At 38.3% G+C, this 19,229-nt stretch overlaps 1 protein-coding gene across 1 annotated transcript in view; it reads right to left on the bottom strand.

Annotated features, from left to right (window-relative positions):
* LOC141487854 (importin subunit alpha-6) overlaps positions 1–16,558 on the bottom strand; it is a 53,864-nt gene extending 37,306 nt beyond the window's left edge. The window contains exons 1-5 of the mRNA XM_074187435.1: positions 16,373–16,558; positions 14,015–14,148; positions 3,388–3,489; positions 2,998–3,097; positions 768–862 (exon numbers count right to left, since the gene is read on the bottom strand). Coding sequence (XP_074043536.1) covers positions 768–862; positions 2,998–3,097; positions 3,388–3,489; positions 14,015–14,148; positions 16,373–16,376 — 435 coding nt within the window. The 5' untranslated portion in view covers positions 16,377–16,558. The remainder of the gene's footprint in view (positions 1–767; positions 863–2,997; positions 3,098–3,387; positions 3,490–14,014; positions 14,149–16,372) is intronic.
* Between the last annotated feature and the right edge of the window lie 2,671 nt (positions 16,559–19,229).

The following is a 19,229-nucleotide window of genomic DNA, read 5'->3' as shown; positions in this document are numbered from 1 at the left end:
AAGCTGCCACATAAAGTTAGCTTAAATTTAAAACCTAATAGAAAATTTCTAGACAATACTTTTCCTGAAAACTCTTAATAGTCAAGGCTTTCCCATTACCTATTAAGAACAATATTTCCAAATACATTTCTTCTCCAAGATACTGGATAAAGTACTAAGGAAGGATATGAAGATAAAAAAAAAAAAAAGGAGTTTACGTTCTTCTATGAGGAGGAATGCTGTATTTTCATAGAACTAAAAACTTTATTTTATTTTATTTAAGAGCATTAGGGGTCTAATATTATCTAATATTTATTTGTAAGTATATAAAATGTAACTTCTCAGAACCTGTTACTGGAGATGTAAAACAAAGAGATAACAGTACTTAATCTGTTTGGAGGCAGTTAGAGGTCAGTGTCTAAGAGTGCAGAACTTGAAGTTAGGCAGATGAGTTCAAATTCAGACTCAGATACTTGTTGCAGTGTGATACTAGGCAAGTCAACTGCTCTATGCCTCAAAAGTTTCTCTATCCTTAAAATGGAGAAAATAATAGCACCTACCTAACAAGATTTTTGAGAAAATCGAAGAGAAAAATGTTTAGCACTTTAAAAACCTTAAAGCAGTATACAGCACTAGCTATTTTAAATATTAAACTCACAAAGCTGCAGTGGGGATAGAACTTAATAGTAAAGCACAATGTAATTATGTTATGAAGATAGTATAAAAAAATTGGGTCTCTAGTCATTTCAAAGTAAGAATGTAAAAAGAGAAATATCAGAAAAACTCACCTGTAAAGTACAATTTTCATTTCTCTCAAGAAACTTCACAAATCTTTGTACAACTCCTGGTTTTTGGATTACTTCATCAATAGGTGGATTAGGTTCTGAAATTTTATAAGTGGTTTATTTTACAATTTTAAATTTTAAAAAAGTAATTACTAGATTACTTTAAAGTCACTTCTTGTCCTTGATCACTAAAGCCAAGAAATTCTTCATTGGCCAACTCCTAAAAGCCTCAAAATTATGGTCATAAGTTTTATGATCTGGTTTGTCTTTTTCTACAAAATATATAAATGTTAGGAAAGTTAGTTTGAAAGTAATATTTTCCTATTAGCCTTCATCTATAAGAATACTGATAACTTCCAATGATGAGAAAAATTTTCTAATAGAATACATGAAATATTTTGATAACAAAAGTTTTAGAAAGATGAGTAGTCATTTCTTTAGCATACAAAGGTTCCCAGGGAAAAACCTGGGGATAAAGAGTTACTTAAAGAAAAACACCCAAGAATGAACCTATCCATGGAAAATTAGAGCCTCATGTTATGAGTTATGGTTTACAACTATTATTAGTAAGAGTTTTCTTTCTCATTTTCCTTAAGCAATCTATCACATTCTACTTGGTTTATATTCATTTGTGTGCATGTCCCAACCAGCTAGAACATTATGAATTAGGCATCTATCATCAATTGTATACCCTGTAGCAACTGTTGCATGAAGAGGAAGGTGCTTAATAAACTGTTTAACATTAAATTATCATATGAGTGATGCTGACTTAGAGCTATGGTTTCTAACTGTCTCATCATTTTTCTTCTTTATAATCTTTTGATTCTGGAAATACTTTGGTTTAATACCTGTGAAATAGTTTCTAAGGTCCTTTGAGTCTAAATCTATGATTGTTATAACCATTTTGCTATATGTCATAAAAATTTAACATGACTAAAAAAAACACTCTTTTTCAATGTAAAGACTAACAGATTGCGTTCTGTGGGTGGGGGAAGCAAGATTGGGGGAAAATTGTAAAATTCAAAATAAATAAAATCTTTCTAAAATAAAAGTCACTGCAGCACAAGACTGAATTCTTTTCGAGGAAAATATCGTTTTTAAATAGCCCACATAGTCAAACTCAGACAAAATTAGACAATGGGACATGAAATGAAGAAAGGAACCTGTAAAAATATTTCCATGCAGAGGTAAGACTGACAGCTTTGGGAATGACTTTAAAATGAACTATCTGGACACTTCTTTTAGCCATACACACACACACTCCTCCTTCAATCATGAGAATCAAACTAATTATTTTCTAATCATTTTTAAGATTATGTCATCAGGGGCGGCTAGGTGGCACAGTGGATAGAGCACCGGCCCTGGAGTCCGGAGTACCTGAATTCAAATCCGGCCTCAGACACTTAATAATTACCTAGCTGTGTGGCCTTGGGCAAGCCACTTAACCCCCATTGCCTTGCAAAAACTTAAAAAGAAAAAAGATTATGTCATCAACTGCTATCATTAAAAAGTTCAACATACCCACAAAAAAACCAAACAAACCACTCTTTCTGCTATAAAAAAAAATCTATCAATATCCAAAAACCTCAAAGTATCAAAAATGTTTCCCCCAAAAGTTAAATACAGGCCTATTAAAAGGCTATGAAACATCTCACTTTTTTTGAATAAGTGCTTCTTTCCCCCATCATGAACAAAGGATAAAACATTATACATTCTAAGAATGTTACTTCCTCTCTTCCCCCTACCCTTTTTATTTAAAAAAAAATTCAGAGGGTTCCAACTTTTTCAAATTACAAGTTCCTGAGTTAAACAAAAGACAGTGTTAATTAAGTAAAGCAATACAAAAGGAAACTTGGTACAGTAAAAAAGGGTTATATTTGGAGTCAAAGAACCAAGTTTTGAATCTTAGTTGTACTGCTTAACATTTATATAATCTGGGCAGCTAGGTGGCATAGTGGATAAAGCACCAGCCTTGGAGTCAGGAGTACCTGAGTTCAAATCTGATTACTTTCTAATAACCTAGCTGTGTGACTTTGGGCAAGCCACTTAACCCCACTGCCTTGCAAAAACCTTAAAAAAAATTAAAAAAAAGAAAGAAAAAGGGGAGTGTCCTACCATGTCCTTTCTTGATCTCAGTACTCTGTTAACTAGTATAATAAATATATAAAGTATAAATTAAAATCTCTTTATATCTGAATTAGTAACAGGGAATCTTATGAAAAGGAAAACTTACCTTTAGAAAGCAACTTTCGAAACTTCTGTGTTGCTGTAAGCTGTTGGTCAGCATCATCAGAGAAAATCATCTGCACCATATCAGCAGTAATTACTTCTTCCTAAAAACATATAAAACACAATACATTTAACATTTATATCTTTCTCTTACCATTCTATTTAACGTTTTGTTTTCATTGTTATGCTGTAAGACCAATTTAAAACAGGGCTGTCCAAAATGCGGCCTGTTGGCTATCTGTGAATTTACTAAATGCTTTAGTAAATGAAGTTGAGCTACTGCAGAGCTCTCACTAAAATGGCATATCAAAACATACTGTCTAGTGTTTCAATAAAAATTTTTAAAAGTTAGGTTGGACAACCCTGTTTTAAAATAAACTTTTTGATTATATACCTCAGGAACTGGTACTGTAGAACTGATATCTGGATCCTGGATGGGACTTTCAAGCATTGAATCATCACTAGCTGGAAGGGATACATTTCTTCGTTTGAATAACTGCCAAAAAAAAAAATCACTATCATCATCATCCTCTTAGACATGGAAGATTTTGATACTAATACTTTGTTCTACCATATTAAAACATTTAAGAAGTGAAATGAACACAATTTTGATGATTTAAAAATCAAAAGCAATACAACTGGAAAATGTAAACTGATCATGTAGTTAGTAAGTGTCTCTACTGTACTAAAATACATGTCATGTCATCAGATATAGAGGCAGACTGTTAGTACTCTGAGGTTGACAACTGTCAAGAGTTTGGATGGAAAAAAAAGGAGAGGTTCATAGGATGAGAAAATGAGAGCAGTACTGCAACGTTGGAGACAGTGTCTGCATGTCAATGAGATTATAGACCCATCATAATAATCTCCAAATAATGTGTCAGGATAAATCCCTAAGTGCCAGAACAGGGACTGTCATTTTCTTTCACACATGACAAGTACTCAATGGATTCTGAAAGAATTGGGGCTTTGAAGCAAGTCTTCTGCAGGTAGATAGGGGAAGTTAGATAGTATGATTTGAAAGACCTCAGAAAATTCAACTGCTACTATGTTTCAGGCACCCCGATAAGTACCAAAGAGTCAAAGAAAGGCAAAAAATAGTTTCTCCTCTCAAGAACACCAGTCTAAATAAGGAGAGACAACAAGCAACGAACTATTTACCAATAAGCTAGAGACAGGATAAATTAGGTATAATTAGCAAGGGAAGGCAATAGCAATAAGGGAAAATGTCTTGAAGGTGGAATTTTTGCCTAGTCTTTAAGTCAGGAGACTGGTATAAAGAAGAAAAGAATTCCAGGAAAAAAGAGACATGCAGTAAAAGTGCTCAGTAGGGAGCTGGAGGGAGAGATAGCAATGACACCAGGGTCACCAGATCATAGGACATGGAAAAGAATAAGGTATACAAAAACTCAAGAGATAGAAAGGAGTCAGGTTATAAAGACCTTTAAATAACAGAAGACTTTCTTTTTGATTCTGGAGGTAACAGGGAGACAAAGACACTGGAGTTCATATGAGCTTAAATGAGGGCAACACAGTCAGACCTGGGCTTCAGGAAGATCAGTTTGAGAACTGAGTGAAGGATGAACTGGAGAGAGAATAGAGACTTGAGGCAGGGAGTTGAACCAGCAAGCTATTCCAATAGTCCAGTCATGAGGTGATGAGAGCCTGCAGTTTCAAAGGAGAGAAGGAGGTGCATATAAGAGGTGATCTATGAGGGCCTGCATTGGAATGGAAGCAGTACTGGAAAAAAAAATAGGGTTTTATACATGAGATACACAAGATGTTACAAAGATAAAAAGGACAAGAATTAGCAAGAACTGGATTGGGAGAGGGCAAAATTAAAGAGTCAAAGATGACCCTTAGGTTGCAAACCTAGGGAATTAGTGGTTCCAATACTGCTAAGAGAAAAAGCTCAGAAGAGGAATAAGCTTTGGTGGCAAAGATGAGTTTAATTTTTGGACATGGCAAATTTAAGGTCTCTGCAGGACATCCAATTCAAAATGTCCAATAGGGAGTTGGAAATTCCAGAATAAAGGTGGAGAGGTTAGGTCAATTGATAATTGAATACATGGGAGCTGAGGAGATCACCAGTGAAATAGCACAGAGGGAGAAGGGTTCAAGAAAGAACACTGGGGAACATCTACAGTTAATGGGTACAACCTTGATGAAGGGTAACTGAGGGTCAAAGACTTCAGAGGGGTTGAGAATTAAGAAGAGATCAGATCATTCTTATCTTTGGAGAGAGTAGTTTTAATTTTAATGATGAGGTTGGAAGTCAGACTACAGAACTAGAGAATGAAAGGAAAGGAAATAGAGGTCTATTGTAGACAATGTTCTCATGAGTTTTAGCCACAGAAAGGAGGGGAGAGATATAGAAAAACAGCTAAAAAGGATGGGCAGTTCAAGTAAATATTGTTTGAGGTTGGGTTGGGGATAAACATTGGCCTTTTTTGAAGTCAGTAGAAACAGTCAGCAGACAGACACAGAGTGGAGATTAATAAAAGAGTAAGGACAATAGGAGAAATCTGATAAGAAATGGCAGTACTGAATGAGATCAGCTGTGCAAGGAGTTGGATTCCCTTCCCTCATTCCTTTGTCCTCTCCCTGTCCCTTCCAGGTGTTACCATGGCAAGGAAAAAAGGCTACCTCTTCATATGAGACAGTAGTGAAAGAAGATAGGGTATAAATAATCTGAATGATATTTCTGAAGCGAAGAGGTCTTGATCAATCATCTCCACTTTTTTTTTATTAAAATGGGACAAACAGAAGAGGCTGGTGGAGTATGAGCCATGGGAGATTTGAGGAAGGATAATAAGGTTAAGAAAAACCCTGTGGCAAACAGAAGAGGAAGTATGTTACAGGACTGTAAAAGAATTGTGTTGCTGCAATAAGAGTCCAGTTGAGATTATGTAACATAAATTTATAGTGGACCCAGTCAGCATTTTGTGATTTTTCTGTAGCTTGATTCAGCATCATGAGTAGGTACTTAAGGCAGAAGATGACGGAACCAACACAGGACTATACAGTTTGGTCAGTAAGAAAATAAGGGGGCAATAAATTTGAGGGAAAAGGATAGTACAGAGTTGAATTCATTCAACAAGAAATGAATCTGTGAAAGGGATGAACATGTAACTAGGGAAGGACAATAATCAGGAAAAGAACTAAGAGGTGGAGGGACTGGAAATTCACACAGATGATAAAGAATGAATTTGTGGTTGCAAAACAGTGGAAAAGCTGAAATGATAAGAGATTATGATCAGATGAATGAGAAAAGATTATGACTGAAAAAGGGAAAATCCAAGTTCATGTAAATGGAACTGTTGATAATGGTAAGAGTGTATGGCTAAGATGGGGTAGAGGTAGTCACGGAAAATATGTAAATTGAGTAAAAGGACAGGTATCTGAGGAAATATTAATATGTATAATGAAACCCTCAACCATAAGAGCAGGAACTGGAAAAAGATAAAAATATTAAGCCAGATACTAAACTTGTTGAAGAAAGAATGAAGCATCATTCAAGCAAAATAAGAGCAAAACATTAAGAACTACAACTAGAAACAGAAAAGCTAGATAATGTCTGATCTTAAGTAGCTCATATTCTGATTTGAAGACAACATATATGGAAGGTTTCAGGTGCAATTAAGACAAAAAGGTCCTATAGACCTTAGGGTACAGCCTCAAAGAAGATGCTAATGCTTTTTTAATGTTATTAACATTAATAAAATGGTATCAGTTTGCAATTTTGAATTATTTGTCAATGCCAAAGACTTTTCATTGTAAGAACTTTCCTTTCTGGGTCTTCAGCAGTGGGCTACTGCCAGACTGTATACATGTTACTTCTCAGAATGATGGCTGAGGTCACTAGGCTGAAAACAATGCTTCTCTCCTCAGGCTACTGGGTCTAAGGTCCTGGGCTATCTCTATCAAGGTCAGAGGAGAGATAGTAGTCAAGGTGGGGATAGTAGTCTGAGTTGTCTGGGTCATGCTACTTTATCCAATTTGGTTTGCCTGTCCTGTAAGTGGTAGTTGGTAGTATGGGAGTGCTATAACTCCCAGGGTTCCTGTGCCTATCTAACTGTTGATGGTAGATGCTCAGTAGTTGTTGCTGGTTCCGATATGGAAGGTGAGCCTCCAAGTCAGGAGGTTCATTGAAATCACATTGATTTCTCCCCTCAATATTAGATAAGAGCCAGGTTAGCAGCAGGTCTATGATCTAAAGGAAACTATCCTGGAAATTAGTAAATAATATCTACTACAATCTTGATTAGCTAGTAAATATGGGTTGAATATCAAAAGAAGAAAGATTATTGAAGGAAAGTGATAGGAGAGCCTGGAAGCAGCAATGAGAAGCAAAGAGTATCCCAACACCCTAAGTGAGTCCTAGAGATATGAACTAATTCTGGAAAAAGTAGCCAGAGAATCTGTGCCATCAGGAAGAAGCTTGATAAGTAACTTATTAACAATCAGAAAAGAACAACTCTACTTTGGAATGGGACATATTAAGAAGCACTGAAAGCTAACTATGTAATTCCTTGGAGTACATCTAAAGAGAAGATCAAAAAAAATTTCCTCAACAGTATACGTGAGATAAAGAGGTAAGACAGAAAAGATCATAAAGTTATAGTAGAATGTATGATTAACAATTCATAGAGAAAAACTAAATCAATGAAAAATAGTTATTATTCCAGTTATGATATGATACTAATTTAGTTCCTGTATCTTGAGACAGTAACTGAAGATGAACAATAAGTTAAAAGTGAGAATCATTTAAGAAGAAAATGGGCTGGATGGCATTTGGTAAACAACAGGGTATTTTCAATGAGCTGAAGCCGAAGAGGGAAGGACCAACACATCTTTTCAACGTAAATATTGACTGATTCTATATGGTTATAAACAATGCTACATCACAAGCTTTGAAGAATCACAGTAGTAGGTGAAGTGGTAGGTGAACTACTGAGACACGTAATCTTCTGAAGCTGGTTATAGTATGGACAGAATAGATACATAAGGTAATCAGAAAGGCTTCATGGTCTCTCTAAATCTAATACTGTGAGATTCTATAAAAGCTAGAGGCAGAGTCATAATATTCCTGGTCACTTCTTACCTGTGATGATTTTTCAAGAACGGATAATATTAAAATAAAGGAAGGACTTGCCAGATAACTACTGTCAAACATTCTTAAAGACAGATAATTTTGTATCCTTTCTTTCCAGTTAATAAATTAGTATCAAGTAGCTACAATGCATCAGGCACTCTGCTAAGCCCTGGGGACACAAAGAAAGGTCAAAAGACAGTCAGTCTCTGCCCTCAAGAAGTTCATAATCTAAAGAAACAGACAACATATGATCTATGTTTAAATAAGTTATAAACAGGAAATAATTAACAGAGGGAAAGAACTAAATCTAATAAAGATTAGGAAAGGCTTCCTTTTAGAAGGGGGGAATTTTATGATCAATCTTGGAAAGGATGTGGGAAATCTGGGACACTAATGCATTGTTGGTGGAGTTGTGAACTCATCCAACCTTTCTGTAAAGCAACTCGGAATTATGCCCAAAGGGCAACAAAAATGTGCATACCCTTTGATCCAGCAATACCACTACTGTATCTATACCCTGAAGAGATCATGAAAAAGGGTAAAAACATCACTTAAACAAAAATATTCATAGCAGCCCTGTTTGTGGTGGCAAGGAATTGGAAACTGAGAGAACGTCCATCAACTGCGAAATGGCTGAACAATTTGTGGTATAAGTATGTTATGGAATACTATTGTTCTTATTAGAAACCAGGAGGGATGGGAATTCAGAGAAGCCTGGAAAGACTTGCATAAACTGATGCTAAGCAAGATGAGCAGAACCATTAGAACAATGAACACCCTAACAGCAATATGGGGGTGATGATCAATCTTAATGGACTTGCTCATTCCATCAGTGCAACAATCAGGCACAATTTTAAGGTATCTGCAATGGAGAATACCATCTGTATACAGAGAAAGAATTGTGGAGTTCTAAACAAAAACCAAAGACTATTTGATCAGTGTATAGCATGGAAAAAATGTAAAGACTATCAAACTGCCTTTTGGGGGGGGGAAGCAAGATTGGGGGGAAAAATTGTAAAATTCAAAAAGCAATAAATATAATAAAGGGGTGGGATTTTAGCTGGAACTTGAAGTCAGGGAATCCAGAAGGGAGAACATTCATAGTTAATAAAAATGTCCAGTTAGGAGGCAGAAGCCAGTCTTGTTCAAAAAAGAGCAAGGTCAGGGGGTGGCTAGGTGGCGCAGTGGATAGAGCATCAGTCAGGAGTACCTGGGTTCAAATCCAACCATGTGGCCTTGGGTAAACCAGTTAACCCCCACTGCCTTGAAAAATCTTTAAAAATCTTTAATCTTTAAAATCTTAAAAAAAAAAAAAAAGATCAGGGACAGCTAGGTGGCACAGTAGATAGAGCCCTGGAGTCAGGAGGACCTGAGTTCAAATCTGACCTCAGACACTTAATAATTACCTAGCTGTGTGGCCTTGGACAAGTCACCTAACCCCACTGCCTTGCAAAAACCTTAAAAAAACCCAGCAAGGTCAATGTCACTGGATTGAAATGAGGAAGATGTAAGGTTTAAGACAGATTGGAGGGGCAGCTAGGTGGGGCAGTGGATAAAGCACCAGCCCTGAAGTCAGGAGTACCTGGGTTCAAATCCGGTCTCAGACACTTAATTACCTAGCTGTGTGGCCTTGGGCAAGCCACTTAACCCCATTTGCCTTGCAAAAAAACCTAAAAATAAAAAAAAAAGATTGGAAAGATGGGGGGGGGGGGGTTTGGTAATGAAGGGTTTTGAAATGTGAGACCAAAGATTTTATATTTGATGCTAAAAGAGAGAGGGAGTCAATGAGTCTATTGACACATAAAATTAAGTATGATATGTCAGGCCTTCACTTTGGCAGCTAGGAGGAGGAAGGACTGAAGTGGGGAGAAACTTGAGGCAAGCAACTAACTGGGTGAGTTACCATCATCCAGGAGTGAGATGAAGGCCTAAACCAGGGTGGTAGCAGTAAAGAAAGAGAAGAGGGTACACTTAAGAGAATGTTACAAAGGTAAAATCAACAGATCTTGGCAGATTAACCATGGGGGAAAGAGGAAGAAAGGAGAATGTGAGGAGTCAAAGATAATACCTAGATTTCAAGTCTGGGAGACTAGGAAGATAGTGGTATACTTGATAATAATAAGGAAGTTTGAGGAGAAGGGCAAAGAATTCACTTTTGGACATGATGAGTTTAAAATGTCCTCAGAACATCCAGTTCAACATTTCTACTGGGCAGTTGGAGAAATAAGACTAGAGGCAATTAGAGAAGTTAGACCTGGATAAGTAGATTGGCTATTCATCAGCACAGAGAAAATAGGATTCAGGTAGATAGACTATTATGTTGCTATTTATAAAGAGGAGTAGATTTTCTGACTGAGACTTGGTGGTGGTGGTACTGTTGTTTGTCTTTCATTTTCAAAGAAGACCATCAGGGAGGGGAATGTCATGACATGCATGTGAACTGGATTTCAAAGAAGAGGTACTGTGCTAAGTCACCAGCCTCACTTTCTCCTCCAGAGCTCTCTTGAGTTCAGTGGTCAGATATGAATCAAGACTACTGAATGTGACCCTAGATGCAACATAATCAGGTTAAGCGACCTGTGCAAGATCACACAACTAATGTCAAGTGTCTCAGATCTGATTTGAACTCAGGTCCTTCTAATTTCAGGGCTGATGCTCTATTCACTGCATCATTAGCTGCTCTAGCTAGTCACTTAGCTTGTTTGCTTCAATCTACCGGGGAAAAAAAAAGGTCAACCCTCCAGTATTTTTGTCAAGAAAACCCCAAGGACAGTATTATGATTCACGAGATCATGAAGAGTCAGAAAAGAACTGAGTGAATAAAACAACTAAGTGATGCAGTTGATAGAGCACCAGTCCTGAAGTCAAAAGAGGACCTGAGTCCAAATCTACCCTCAATCACTTATTACCTGGTCATACCTTTTGACTATAAGACAGAACTCAGCTAAATGAGGCCAAGATGAAAGAGCTAATGTTTGGTTACCCTTGTACCCAGATTACTAGCCAAGAGAGAAGAAGTGGTAAACAGTAGCTCAATTCAAGAAATATTTATTTAAGTGCCTACTACCTGCAAAAACAGGGCAGCTAAGTGGTGCAGTAGATAGAGCACAGAATCTGAAATCAGGAAGACTGATCTAAGTTCAAATCTGGCATTAGGCACTTACAAGTTTTGTGATCTGGGGCAAGTCACTCAACCCTGTTTGCCTTAGTTTCCTCATCTGTAAAATGAGCTGAAGAAGGAAGTGGAAAACCACTTCGGTAGTTTTGTCAAGAAATCTCAATGGTATCTCAAGGAATCATTCATGCCATGTCCTTTATTTTTGAAGAAGACCACAACATCAGGGAAGTGATACCATGACAAGCATGTGAATTGAATTTGAGTAAGGGGTGCTATGCTAAGTCATCAGTCTCACTTTCTCCTCCAGAGTCATCTGAGTCCAGTGGCCAAACTTGAATTAGGACACCTGGAGATAGCCCTGGATTTGAGGCAGTCAGGGTTAACTGACTTGCCCAAGATCACACAGCTAGTAAGTGTCTTCCTGTCTCCAAAACCAGTCTCTATCCACTGTATACCTAGCTGCCCCAAGAGGAGTCAGGCAGGACTGTTAGAACTCAACAACAATCAAACTTGCACAACAACAAGATCGCTAAAAATGGGACAGAGGGAATGTAATTCTACTAGGGAGATCAGTAGAGAATGTAGAAAAACTCCACATGCCTCAGGTTTGAAGAGACCCTCCCAGTCCTCTCCTCTCTTTCTCAAACTCTAAGTAAAAGCTGTCTATACTTATCGCTTACACTTGCTGTTTTTTCATTCACTCCTAGGCCCTTAACAATCTAGCTCCCAATCTCATCAGTGAGATAAATCTGTTTTCCCATCAGAGCATGGACAATGCAGACCATCCTTTCTTCCAGAATACTTTCTCCTCTCTGGGTTTTTATGACATCACTCTCTCCTGATTTTTCTACCTGGCTGAATGTTCTTTCTCAGTCTCCTTTACCGGTTCATCATTCATCTCAATCCCTCTAGTTGTTGGTATTACCCCAAATCATATCCTAGGTCCCTACTATTCTCACTCTCTCTCTCTCTCTCTCTCTACATACTCTCTTGAGCCTCATCAGTTCACAGGGGCTTAAATCTCACTTCAACTGTCAATAATCCCCAAATTTTCCAGCCCCAGCCTCTCCACTGAATTCCACTTTGGCATCACCAATCATCTATTAGACATTTCAAACTAGTTGTTCCAACAGTCTTCACAAACTTAACACATCCAAAACAGCAGATTTTTCCACAAAACCAACTCTCTTCCAAAATTTCCCATTTCTGTTGTTCAAATGCCAACTGTACATTTGCCTTTAAGAATATTTTATGAAGAACTCACATAAGACAAATGCTCACATAGTGGTCAGAAGAAGTAATATAAGGATAGTCTCACAGTCTCTCTGAAGAATTCTGGAATTGATTGAGTGACATGGGAGACACTGGCAAGGAATGAACATGCCATCATCAAAGAAGATTTTGTGCTCTATGAGCAAAGTAGAACTGAAGTAGTTCAAAAGAAATGCAGAATATTCAGATTTAGAGAATCTATTCCAAATGTATACGTGGACTATTTGTGCCCAAACTGCAATAAGAGCATTCTGGGCTCAATTGGTCTCTAATGAGTCACAATTAGACACTCTATAACTTGACTCTAACAAAATATTGTCATTTTGGTCCTCTTCAAGAAAGGAAGATACCAACTGTTTCTTTTGAAGGCACCATCAGTGCCTCCCAAACTCCCAAATTTATAACCTTGGCATTATGCTTAACTTCCCATTCTCTTTCACCCCACGAATACAATCAGCTGCTTAATTTTTCAGTTTTTACCTCTACATCTCTCATAGTTGACATTTCCTCTCTGCTTACAGGGGTGGGGAACATCTTTTTTTTCCTGTCAAGGGCCATTTGGATACTTATAACATTATCTGAGGGCTATATTTAGTCAAACATTTAATTAATTCGACCCTAAAAAGCACCAAGATCTATTGAATTTTGAGTCCCACCTGCAGTTGTCTTGGCAGCACAAGACCAATACGGCACATGGGCCCGAAGGTTACTATCTTAGTTCTGACACTCATCACTTCTTGCTAAGATTATTAAAATCACTGACTTGGTTTCCCTGACCCAAGTCTTTCTTCCTATTCCAGTTCACCCTCCATTTTGTTACCAAAGTTATTTTACCTAAGAATAGATCTGGGGGCAGCTAGGTGGTAGAGTGGATAAAGCACCGGCCCTGGAGTCAGGAGGAACCGGGTTCAAATTTGGTCTTGGAACACTTAAAAATTACCTAGCTGTGTGAACTTAGGCAAGGGCACATGCCCTTAAACTCACTGCCTTGCAGAAAAAAAAAAAAAGACAAAATTTGATTATCTCATTCCTATATGCAATGAATTCTAGTGTTTCTCTACTGGCTCTAGAAAAAAATTTAAACTTCTGTTCAGTCTGACTGGAAAATTGACACTACCATCTACATGAAACCTTTCCTGAGCAAACTAGCTCATATCAACTACTTTTCATATGTATTTCACTTCTTTTAAAATATCTGTAATTCAGACTCACAAACACATCTTGTAGGAAGGGAGGGAAGATAGAGAGCAGTCTGGAGAAAAGATTTCAAGAGCATAGGAAAGTCCCAATGTGAAAACTCCAAACACTGATGCATTTAGTCTGAGTTTGTGATGTTTGAGGATATCATCCTGATGCCATTTTCCTTTGTTCTTAGTTTGCCAAGATATCACAGTGACTATGACAAAGTTAAGTAGATATATTCCTCATATTTAATTACCACAAAATCAACTGTCTCCAACTGAACAATAGTAAAACTCCCAAGACACATCAAATGTTTTCATGATAAATCGCTATTAAACACTCACAAATACCTACCTGTTCTTCCCTTTTTTGCTTTCGAAGTTGTATTCCTTCTTCTTCCCTTCGTCTACGCATTTCTTGAGGATTTAATGCTTTATTCTTGTAACTTTTCATTCTATAGTTATCCTTCCCTGGGCTTGCCATGGCATCTGGTGGAATAAAAAAAAAGTTCAAACACAAAGATGATTCTCAAGACAATACTCAAGATTACAAATATCTGATCTGTCATCCTGGTTACTGATTCTGATTAGAGAAAGCTTAGGTGGACAGTGCTGAATTTGGAATCAAGAAGAACTGAGTTCAAATTTTGCACCAAGACATTTCATATAGCTATGGTACACTGGAAGAATCCCTAAGCCTCTAAAAGTGGTCATTATAACATCTACCATTTAGGAGCAAGAAGATCAAATGAGTTATCACAGATCAAAGTGCTATGCTAAACACCTTAAAGGTCTATATAAATTGTAGCTATTGTTACTACATATATATGTTCAAATGGTACTTTATGGATGTAAAAGTTTACCTAAAATTAAATATGCACATTTATAATGTAATCATCACATGGACTGTGAGTATTACAAGTATTACTGTCTCCATTTTACAGATGAAAATCTTAACAAAAGTGACTTGATTTGTCCATAGTTCTATCCCTACTGTCACAGGTGGGCTTCAATGCCAAATTTCTTCTGACTTCAGCTCCAGTGCTTTTCCCACTAATCATGATTTAATAGTATAACTAATAAATTCACCTTAGGAACAGCTCACATGCCCAAGTTACTATTTAGAAGAGATTTAATATAAATTCATAATGGAAAATGAAGTCTTCCACCAATTTATTTCTTCCATACAGATCCAACAGTACCTTAAACTTGTAGAGGAAAAACCTATAACAAATAATTTAAATTAATAGTTATGTGTTCAATAGGTAGTAAATGATTTTTCAGAAATAAGGATTTCATTTATAATTAAAATATTAATTATACATAAATTTTAAAATTGTTTTATCATCAGTTGATTATCAAAAAATTAGTATTGTTATTATATCTGTTAAAATAATCTATCCTGAAAATTTCAATTATGGTTTGCACATTTTCCTCCATAAGGACTATGCTTGCATTCTTCTATTTTATCAAAAAAAAAAACCCACCACCTTATCACTCAGCTTCTCTAAATTCAAACACTTCAAGGAGGCAATTCATTTGAAGTAATATAACTTTTAGAGAGGCTGTACTTTTAAAGTGTGACTCATTAAGTAGTCATTTTTAAGTGCTAGTAATGAAATCAAAAACCCTATGTCTATTCTATATAGAATTTATTCCCTTGTTACCCAACCATGTAGTTTCTTTTTTTTTTTTTTTTTTTAGGATTTCTGCAAGGCAAACGGGGTTAAGTGGCTTGCCCAAGGCCACCCAGCTGGGTAATTATTATTAAGTGTCTGAGGTCGGATTTGAACTCAGGTACTCCTGACTCCTGGGCAGGTGGCTCCATCCACTGCGCCACCAAGCCGCCCTGCCATGTAGTTTCTGAAATTCTAAAGCACAGCTAAGAATTTAGGACTAGAAAAGTTTTAATTGTTATTCTGCTACAGACTTAATGATATTGTTTTTATATTACAAGGCCCATTCCCATCTCCTTCGTCAGTCAAAATCGATATAAATAAAGAAGGCAGAAATGTAAGAACAAAAACTTATCAACAGCTAAGGAAGCAACACTTTAAAGGGCTCCCTTGGACAGGGAGAAAGTTAATATTCCCACTCGAGGATCATTTGTTAAATTAATAAGCGATTTCAGTTTAGAAGCTCATGTCACGTATTCTTTTTTTTCTTTAGGTTTTTGCAAGGCAAACGGGGTGAAGTGGCCTGCCCAAGGCCACACAGCTAGGTCATTATGAAGTGTGTGAGCCCGGACACATATTCTTTTAAAAGCACAAGACACATGGTCGTACTAGCGGTTTAATACCCTGGTCCCCTCCTCTTTCCCGAGCTAACAAGTCTTTTCAACGACTCCTTGCCCACGTAGGAGCGGGGCTGGCGGAGGGTCCGCCGAGGCCACTGCAGCCGGCGCCCTTCGGTGACAGCCCAAAGCAGGTGCAGGAAACAGCTGAGGCCGGCGAGCCCGGGCCCCGCCTCCGGGCCTCGGGGCCTCCGGGCTTCCGGGCCCCGGGGCCTCCGGGCACGGCCTTCCCCGCCCCCACGCGCACCTCCTTCGGGCCCCGGGGGCCCCAGGGGGCCGAGCCGACCCCGCGGACGAGGGAGCACGGCCGAGACCGGCCCCCCGCGGGATCTTCGGGGCGGCCCGAGCTGCCGCCCCCCCCCCCGCCCGCGCATCGAAGGCCCGGAGCCCCGGGTCAGCGGTCCAGTCGCCGCCCCTTACCCATCGGAGGCCCGGTTCGGCCGCTGCTTCCCGGCTGCTCGTTAAGTCGGTGCTGACGCTCCCGCCGGCGCTGCAGCTGCGCTGCTTCCCCCGCGAGGAGCTCCACGGACGGGTTCGCAATCCAAAATGGCGGCCTCCCGGCGCCCCCTCCCCGAGACCCCGGAGGCTCGGCTCCCAGCAGCCCTTGCACCCGGCGAAGAGCTTCAGCCCTACCTAGTGGGAGGGGCGGGGAACGAGCCGAAGCTCCGCCCACTCGGCCCTCGGCGTCCGGCGGCGCCGCGAGCGGGACGCGCCCGGGAAGAATGCCGGGAACAGGCGACACCGGCCTCTGCGCATGCTCCCTTCCCGGGCTTTCAGCCCCTCTGATCCCCGAGGCTTCTTACGAGATTTCGGTTTGCTACGTGAACTGCACGAACCCATGACGTCATCAGGCTTCAGCTTGCAGTGTGGTTTCCTCGGCACCAGCCGCAGCCCTCTGGATTCTTCAGTTACCGGCGTCCCGCTTCCTTCAGCTCAAGAATCAAGTACAGGGGCCGCCGGGTGCGCAGTGGATGGAGCACCGGCCCCGGACTCAGGAGGCCTGAGTTCAAATCCCATCTCAGACACTTAATTACCCAGCTGGGTGGCCTTGGGCAAGCCACTTAACGCCATTTGCCTTGAAATAAATAAATAAATAAATAAAAGATGCTAGACTGAGATGACTCGCTTATGTTGTCTACTTAGTTCTTAGATGATGAGATAGCCCTTCTTTCTCCAAGCCAAAGGGGAGCTCATCCACATTGCAGCTACTCCCAGTTTTTCCATTATCATCCCTGTTCACTTTTTTTGTTTAGTGTCTCTCTCTCTCTTTCTCCCGCCCCCCACATATATATCTATAAACATATATATCTCCACGAGTTTTATACTTACCCTCTGGATGATCTCAACCATTATATATAGATATAGATATATTTGTGTGTGAATATATATATGGAAATATGTCTATATATGTATGTGAATATATATCTATACCTATATGAATGTGTATCTATATATGCATATGTATATATACATATATGTAAACTTATCTACATGCATGTATTGTACATATATCTATATGCATGCATGCATAGATGTCTGCACATATATATGCATGTGTATCTATATATGCTTGTGTATGTATACACATAAACATGTGTGAGTATATCTATATATGCATTGAACATATACATGCATGTGGATATATCTACATATGAATATACTTATGTACACTGTGTGTATGTGAATATACACGTGTGTGTGAATATATCTATATGTATGTGAATATATCTACATATATATGTATGTGAATATTTATCTATATATGTATGTGTGTATATATCTGTGTGTATACATATATGTGTATATATCTATATATGCATGCATATGTGTATGTATATATGCATATATATCTATATACATATAAATGTATGTGAATATATATCTATATGTACGTGAATTATATATTATGTGAATATATATCTCTAATACATATGTATATATAGCTATATCAATGCATGTATATCTATATATGCATTTGTAGATATAGATAGATATAGATATAAATATAAATATAGATATAGATATAGATATCGATATAGATATAGAGATAGAGATAGAGATAGAGATAGAGATAGAGATAGATATAGAGCTCCACCAGCTTTATACTCACCTCTGAATGATCTCAAGTACAGCAAAATCTCAGAATTATTTCACACTTGTGGTCTTTGAATCTGGACAAGCACCTAATATCCCAATATACCTGTTTATTCATGAAAGCTTTCTATGAATCAAATGTCTTATTGTTGCTGTTCCCTCATCGTCAGGGCTACAACTCATTAGTATATGGATTGATTTTTTGCCGACACTAAAACAAATCTCCTCCTGGAGAAGACGGGGCACATAAGTGTAGTTTCCCTTTTCAAATGGAATAAAGGAAGGTTTTTGCTTATAAACACTGTTAGCTCTTTGATTTTATTGTGTTTCATTTTATTTTATTCTGCGAGTTAACTGTGATTTTGATAACCAGTCTAGTTTTATTCTTTGCTTTGCTTTCATTTTTTTAGAGAGTTAACAGTTTTATGCCCAAAGGGCAACAAAAATGTGCATATCCTTTGATCCAGCAATACCACTACTGGATCTATATCCTGAAGACTTGATAAAAAAGGGTAAAAACATCACTTGTACAAAAATATTTATAGCAGCCCTGTTTGTGGTGGCAAAGAATTGGAAATCAAGTAAATGTCCTTCAATTGGGGAATGACTTCGCAAACTGTGGCATATGTATGTCATAAAACACTATTGTTCTATTAGAAACCAGGAGGGATGGGAATTCAGGAAAGCCTGGAGGGATTTGCATGAACTGATGCTGAGATGAGCAGAACTAGAAAAAGACTGTACACCCTAACAGCAGCATGGGGGCGAAGATCAACCTTGATGGATTCACTCATTCCATCAGTGCAACAATCAGGGACAATTTGGGGCTCTTTGCAATTGAGAATACCATCTGTATCCAGGGAAAGAACTGTGGAGTTTGAACAAAGATCAAGGACTATTTAATTTCGAAAAAAAAATTGATATCTTATTGTCTGAGCTTGCTGTCTCTTATACTTTATGTTTCTTCCTTAAGGATATGATTTATCTCTCATCACATTCAATGTGGATCATTGTATACCATGGAAACAACGTAAAGACTGGCAATTTGCCTTCTGTGGGGGGTGGGAGGAGCGAAGTAAGATTAGGGGAAAAATTGTAAAACTCAAATAAAATCTTTAAAATTAAAAAAAAAAGAGTTAACAGTTTGCAAAACCCCTATGACTCTGGTTATTTGTTCTCAGGG

Source organism: Macrotis lagotis, chromosome 5 (genome assembly GCF_037893015.1).
Source record: "Macrotis lagotis isolate mMagLag1 chromosome 5, bilby.v1.9.chrom.fasta, whole genome shotgun sequence".
NCBI lineage: Eukaryota > Metazoa > Chordata > Mammalia > Peramelemorphia > Peramelidae > Macrotis > Macrotis lagotis.
This window is presented reverse-complemented; position numbering and strand designations above follow the sequence as displayed.